Genomic DNA, 7,693 nt, shown 5'->3' with positions numbered 1-7,693 from the left:
CATGAGTATGGCAACTAACGTAGGAAAAGAAATCATTTGCCACTATCATGCAAGATCTAAGGAGCTTCTACATGATTACAATACCTTTCACATAGATGTAAAATTGATAGATTGAAACAATAAGATAAGTGGACTTACGTGCACCATTTTCATCTTCATGAGCATGTCTCATATGGCATCCTGTTAATGCATCATGTTGAAAAAAAAGTAAAAAATTAAAATTAAAATAAACTGCATGCAAAGTGCAACACCAACAGATTGCAAGCATTCTAAGATTGCTCTTTTATATCAATTTTCCTTCTAATATTCCATTTACATGTTAAATAGACAGTGTTACTGAACACTATAAAGACTAGAACAGCTGACTACTACATGAACTACATTGGTTTTTTCCCTTGCTACAACAGTCAATATATTTGTCAAAAGAAACTAGTTTTTTTAACATAATCAAAATACAACCAACTAAAACACATATAAGCAAATGTCTGTTTCATGAGTTTCAGCTATAAGTTAGGCCAACTAGATTCCCCTCAAGAACACAGATCTGCATGCAAGAGAGAAAAAGGATTACTCTGTTAGCCACAAAGAGAGGGGAAAAAAGAAGGTTACTCTGTTACTATTGATCATCAAAAATTTACAAAAGTCATGTTAAATAAAGAAGAATCATGTATACACAAGCAAGAAAGGAGTCAACAAGAGAATAAAACTACAGTTCAGAAAGTAAGCGTATTTAACTGAAATACCTCTAACAGTTCTCATTAGCCCATAATCATCAATAAGCCTTTGCCTAAGTGAAGCATACAAACCTAAGCAACTTGTAAGTTGTAACAAAGCATAAACCGAAATAAAGAACAACTATATTAAAGATCTATAAATAAGGGTTTGTAGTAACAAGATCAGAGCTCATAAAGGGAATTCCTCCCTGAAATATGGTTTAGCAACTAAGGTAGGATAAAACTAATGCTTTCATCTCCTCTATCAGATACCATGCGCCTATACTCCTGTCTAATACTGTAAATCATCCAATGCTGAATATACTAGATGTCTTCGCATAAAGTTCTCCGATTCCTCCACACATGCTGCAGTTCTTGCAACCACAAAGATACATTGGATCCATTTTTAGTATCAAAGCATTTGCTTCTATTGACCACAATCTGATATGCCAGTGTGACCTACCGTTCCGCTCGGTTTTGCCTTCCAAGATGGCAAGATATACCAATTAACACAAAAACTAATTTTCACCTAATGGTGCTGCAAACCCTTCACTGATAGGTACGCCAGGCAACGTATCAAGTCCGGTCAAATGAGATAGAAAAAAAACCCAACCAGCCCACACTGCAACACCTACCTTCCGTGTAGCAATTATGCTGCCAATACTGAATAAGGCCTGGTATGTGCCTTCCAGGGGTTGAATTTGAGTGTTTAGCATGAGATTTTAAATTTTTGGTGTAGGATTTTTATAAATATGACGTTTCAGTATAAAGAGCTGAAGCAGTAGTGTCTCCAGTAGAAAGGGGATGTAGCTTACCTTGAGTTAAAGGGGATGTAGCTTACCTTGAGTTGGGCTTTGAGTCTCTGGATGCTGGATCTGAGTTTATTGGTGGAGTTTGAGCTTTTCAGGATAGGACTGACTTTCTATCAGTGAGGTTGATGTTAGGAGATGAGACTACTAGGGCTATTCTGTCTGTTTGATGTCAACTTTCCTGAATATGTTTGAACTCATATATCATGGTAAAAGACATGTTGTGATTTTAATGCATAGACACGCTGGACAAAATATGCTACGAAAAATTGTATTTTCCACATCGCTCTGCAGCCTGTGTTGCAAGGGCTAACACAACACAGATCATGAAATAATATGTTGAAAAAATAGTTGACAAAAGTATTATGCCGGGTTCCCAAATCAAATGGTAAGCTAGAGTTAAAACCAGAAGAGAATCTGGTGTTCAGTCGATTTTCTTATTTGTAACTTTAAGTAAATAGAGCTGAGGTATATCAACTGTGGCTACAGAACAATGTATTAATGACTCAGATATGACCAAATTCTCTACCCTTTTGATTTTCTGGTCGGTTTTATTTGATTTCTATTTTTCTAAGCAAGGGCAAGAACATGCCAATAAAGGCAGAACATGACAAGCCACAGTGACACAACACAGGTTCTGAAAACTACAAAGAAAACGACAATTCCACAGCAAGAAATTCCACAGCTGGTGTAAGCGTCAATCAAGCATGCAGAGCATGACATGACCTCAAAATACAAGTCTCTGATCACTGGCTTAAACTTGGAAATTAGGGTTTATAGAATTGAATTCATCTATTGGTCCCTACTTGCAGCGACATGTTTCTTTTATTCTTGGCACACCAAAGTTCAGAATCAATACGTCCTAAGCACCCATACATCCAGATATTCACATATAAACTATGTTGCATACTTCCACATCAAGATGCAGAATTGTTTTATTTAATATACATAAATTCACAAATAACAGGGAGGGAAAGGAAAGGAATTGATTATGAACAAGATTTCAAAAGTGATTTCCAATGTCCTAAGCGTCAATACTCCAGCAACTCACACAAGTCAGTACACAACTCACCTTAGACCAAAATGAGCCAAAAGATATAGAACCATTATCTTTATATTGGACACCAAAACTATGCTAGTTACCAGCGATAATTTCTCTAAATATAATCCAACCCAAAGGTGGTAAGGACTCTGAATTATCAACATAACACTATCACCATGTTAGCGTACAAACTTAAAATCCTCAACTCTTACCATGGAGTTTTGGCATAATGGAAGGGACTTCAAGATGGCACGGTATCAGAGCAAAACGAATTTAAAAAGAAAAAGAACATACAGGGCTGTAAAATAGTCCAGGATTGGGGGGCCACCTGCATTGTGTGATAGACAATAAATTATAGCCCTCAACTCCCACCATGTTGTTTAAAGTTTTGGTGTATGTAAGAGACCTAGGACACCCAATAACAAAATGCACAAGAAAAGGTGGCACTGTTGAATATATCAGCAGTCATCCTCTAATTTTCAGCCCAAAAAGAAACAAAAGGCCCAGCTATCAGCCACAGCCCATGCCAAGTACACAAAAATATGGTACAGAGGCATACATCAAAATTTATCTGACTGAAAACGTATTTAACAAAACTTTTTATGTATGAATTAATTTCTATAACTGAAAATTTTATAAATGAAAGCAATTAGCAGACCCCAAAAATTGGATATAACATTTAGCTAAAGGTATGGTTGTTGTTGTTGGTAATTAGCTTGATAATGGATCCAAGACTTACGGTCTTAAAAGAATGAACAAGACTATCATAATCAATTCATGAAACTTCAACAAAACTGAAAAGAAGAAACATATATAGGGATTGAAGCCTAACCAGTTAATGTCATCCACACGTCATGATTTCTTAAATAAATGACAGGCCAACATTTCCGACAGCGACAAAGTAGAAAAGCTTTCACACCCAAAGAGTTGTTGAAGCCTGGCGTCACAATGTATCATTGTTGTGTTCACTGGATCCTAAAGGGAGGTAGAGCAAAAATAAGATCAACTAAAATGGAAATTTATGCTGAACTATAGACTATTGATAAAAGCACAATATAACAAGATAGTGATAATTCACTACTAGCAAAGTACTTATAGGTCAATTGCTCATCATTCAGTTTGCCTGGTAAGGTAAGATCATAAGACCTACATAATATTGAAATATCATGATACCTCAAAATGTTGGCTTACAACTTCAAGAGAGCAGTCTGTTATCTCAGTTAAATACTTCAAAGCAGAAAATCATAGAACCCTTTTATCTAAAAGTAAATAAATGCAAAATGTGGTTTTTTTCGCTAGACAAGGATACCAGGACTATCTTTCAGACATGGAATTTTGTAATAAGTTTTTATTCAAAGGGCTAAATAAACCATTCCATAAAGAATTAATTGACTTGAAGATAGTGCTCAGCAAACTAGGGTTTGAAACGGTTTAACCGACCAAACTGCACAATTTTTGGCCGTTCGGTTTGGTTATACAGTGAATTGGTCGGATTGGGTTATGTTTGACCTCCCAAAAACAAAAAACCATTTAACTGCTCGTATGTGTGATTTAGCCAAAGATTAGATGACAAAAGGAAAAGCCATGAGATGACAATGAATCCAATCAGCATTAAACCTCTCAAGAGTGACTGCATTTTATATAGTGTTATGTTTTACAAACTAAAGAAAAAAATTTGGCAAAGGAATGAAAGTGCACAAGTAATACTTGGATTGATTAGAAAAAAAGATTTAACTGCATGTATTTGTGATCCAAGTAATGTTTATCATACTACGCAACTGGATTAAAAAGATTAGAATATTAACGGTCATATTATTATGCACACGGCTAGTACTGACCTCAAGATGATTATCTTTTACATAATCCAGAATATGTTTTAAAGCTTCAGATTGGAGCATTTCCTTTGCTTCAGCACCCAAAAACATGGCCAGTGTATCAGAAACAACAACAGGTTCTTCACTAGCAGACTTAACCACAAGTTGTTCAGTAGCAGCATTAACAGCAGGTTGCTCACTAGCAGAGATAATCAAAGGTTGTTCATGAGCATCAGGTTCAGTTGCAGTGCCAACATCTTCAGTCTTCAATTTTTTAGCATCTGGACCCGTGTCCTCTGGAAGAATTAAACGATAGAGAGTTTAATACAGGTTTTCATAGCGTTACAAAAAGATCTTTGAAATTGAGCGATGACATACTTGTCTCATCCAGAGGAAGAATATGCTTAGCTAATAGCTTGTTCATCTTAAACATGTCAGTGGAGTCTGTCTCAAAGACCAGTCTTAATTCATCATTACAGATGATCTTCCTCTTGTTATTTGGATCTTGGAGGTTGTTTTTCCTTATGTATGCCCATAGTTGCTTCACAATCTAAATCAATAAAATAATTGTAAAATACTGCAAAAGGTTTTGCACCTAACAAATATTGAAAATTCATTCCTATTTAAAAAAATAAAAAAAATTACAGGCAACCAAATATGACAAAAATAATTTGTTTAAAGAAGACCTGAGTTCTTGGCATGGCCGGCTCGCCAACAATGGCCTGGAGTTCAGGTGAAACACCACAGACCTTGCTTAGACCACCTGGACCACCTCTTCTTTTAGCTACAGGAGGGGCACTGAAAGACATTGAAACGTGTGCAGAAATTCAAAACAAGCATTGTATAAAATGAGTGTACATTTTGAAATGCAAAAATATAACCACCATGGGGATATAAAGACATGCATATAGAACTTTCAAGGGTAAAACAGATTAGTGTCTGTCACGCCCTGGGCCCCCTAGCCTGTTGGCCCGTTGTAAACCGTGGAACCCACTAAGTGTAGTGTGTTGTTTGACTAGAACTACTGTCAAAATCAGCTAGTCGATGTCACACTTGAGTCTTGAACTTATCTATTTAAACTATTTAATCACACAACCACCAACGTGGGACTAAAGTTCACTTGGGGCATCACAAATTCACAACCACCCCACCTTACATACGCGACATCCTCATCGCGACATGACAATTTGCATATCACAGGATCACCACGGCGATGTAGATTCTAGAGATAGCTCCTACGAGTTCCAGAGATGGCTCCCACTGTGTTCATGCGGTGTAACACTTAGTCTCACATAGCACTTAGTTCCATATTTCCGACTAGCTAACTACTTCGATATCATTTTTCATGCCCTGAGCCTGCGAGCCCGCTGGCACGCTATAAGCTATGAGACCCACTAAGTGTAGCACGTTGTTGGCTCGAATCACTGCCAAAATTAACTAGCTATATTTGAGCCTTGAGCTTATCTATGTAAACCATTTAATCACACATCCACCAATGTGGGACTAAAGTTCACTTGGGGTATCACAGTGTCAATTCTTTTAAGTGAGGCCCAACCGCAAGACAAAGATACGAGGGCACAAGTGAATTGGTCCGTTTGATGGTGTGTTATAAGTCAAAAGCTTAAATCAGATTATGTTTTCATTTTCAAGTACATCAATATCTCCAGGCTAGTCCATCATGACTCACTTATACAGGTTCTAAGACTAATACTTCTGCACCTAATTCAACCCAAACCACAAATTCAATGCCTCAAACCCATCTTACAAAGTGAAGGCTGTTATGTATCAACATTTTACAAAAGACACCGACTAGAGTTTTCCAGCGTAAGAAGAGAAATATCCAAACAGTTGTTTCAGGATTCTTTTTTTCAATGGATTCCAGTATCTTTCTCGCCTCTATCATTCATCAATCTCTGGGGAAAAAACATTTCCCTTAAGACTGCCTCAATTTCCTCAAATTCTTTCATCAAATTCTTCAAGTTCGCAAAAAAAGAGCCCCATATTTCATTTTACATAGACGATGGGAATCCTGAAGGTTTCAAAGAAACCATACTTGGAAACATATCTGACCTTAATCATATGTATGGAATTAAAAAGTAATCTTTCAATCCAATCTCTCAACTGATGACCTATCAACCTGAAAGCTACATAAACAAATGACTTTTACCATAGCCATTTCAAAAGACTTCCAATCGCTCTGTAACCCATGAAGACGTCTCTGTTTCAGATATACACAAAACTATATTGTGCAAGCATGAATCTAGAATTAAACAAAAGTCCTAAAAAATTATGGAGCTGGCAGAAATACTTCTATTAAATCAAATCTAATATCCCGTATTCAAAATATAGGACAACAAAACTGACATAAATCTGTCAATCTGCAAAAACATAAAATTGGGGTTACCTTTTCTCACTTACAAGTTAACGAATAGTAATAGCCCTAACTTTTGTTATTATTGCTTAATCAGTGAATACATGATGTTCTTTTGGAAGTCAACAATTTCTGTTTCAACTTCGATAGGAGAGGAAGAAGTGTAGACCTTATGTCTATATACATGACAATCAACCGCATAGTACTACTGACTAGACATTTGCTATTAGTTTGATATTGCAAGCTTTGAAAAAAAATAATCCCACCGGTTTTACTCAAACTAATATGGAGCTAAATTGCATTAAGAAAATGGCTGACTATATCATTTTGAAACTTGGGATGGCCATCTGATTTTGAGTTAGACCAGAATGGCTTCATTAATAATATACAGAAGCACAATGGAGGCACCTTTCCCAATAACCAAGTCTTGGAAGTTTGATGTACTCTACATAACTGTCATTGTCAATGCAGTAGTTAATTGAAAACAAGGAGAACCTTACAGATGCAACAACATATTCTCCCTTATAAACTCGAGTAGACAACTACCCTAAATAACATAGAAAGAAGTAAAAGTTACTGTCAGAAATCAGCAAAATTGCACAAATCTTTTTGAAACAGACGAAGTATCGAATAAGAATTGAAACAAACCTAATTCCAAGAACCCTCAGCAGAAAAAGCATAATCAAAAGAGTTGGGCAAGAGGCTAAAGCAAGAAATCATGCTCCGCAAAATCTAACCCAAACCCTAATTATCAAAAAACAGCCAAGAACCAAACTTACTTCAAAGAATAAACCCCATTAAACCTCTTAAAGCCCCACAAAAAGTAAACCCTAATTCAAGGAGACAAAAGCCCCAGAATAGAAACCCAAACCCTAATTTCAAAAAAAAAAAGTTCTCACCTTTCCTTCATATCGAGCGCAGACCCAATCGGCCTCGAGCCCGGG

At 36.5% G+C, this 7,693-nt stretch overlaps 1 protein-coding gene across 1 annotated transcript; it reads right to left on the bottom strand.

The window, feature by feature from the left end:
* Nucleotides 257-7,687, bottom strand: LOC109840929. Its single transcript, XM_020409764.1, has 6 exons — nucleotides 7,649-7,687; nucleotides 5,065-5,176; nucleotides 4,757-4,928; nucleotides 4,403-4,674; nucleotides 3,397-3,539; nucleotides 257-544 (listed from the first exon to the last, which is right to left on the bottom strand). The coding sequence occupies exons 1-5, from the start codon at nucleotides 7,657-7,659 to the stop codon at nucleotides 3,417-3,419; spliced, it is 690 nt and encodes a 229-aa protein (XP_020265353.1). The 5' UTR covers nucleotides 7,660-7,687; the 3' UTR covers nucleotides 257-544; nucleotides 3,397-3,416.

Source organism: Asparagus officinalis, chromosome 5, assembly GCF_001876935.1.
Source record: "Asparagus officinalis chromosome 5, Aspof.V1, whole genome shotgun sequence".
NCBI lineage: Eukaryota > Viridiplantae > Streptophyta > Magnoliopsida > Asparagales > Asparagaceae > Asparagus > Asparagus officinalis.
The sequence above is the reverse complement of the archived record's forward strand: the minus strand, read 5'-3'. Positions and strand labels throughout refer to the sequence as shown.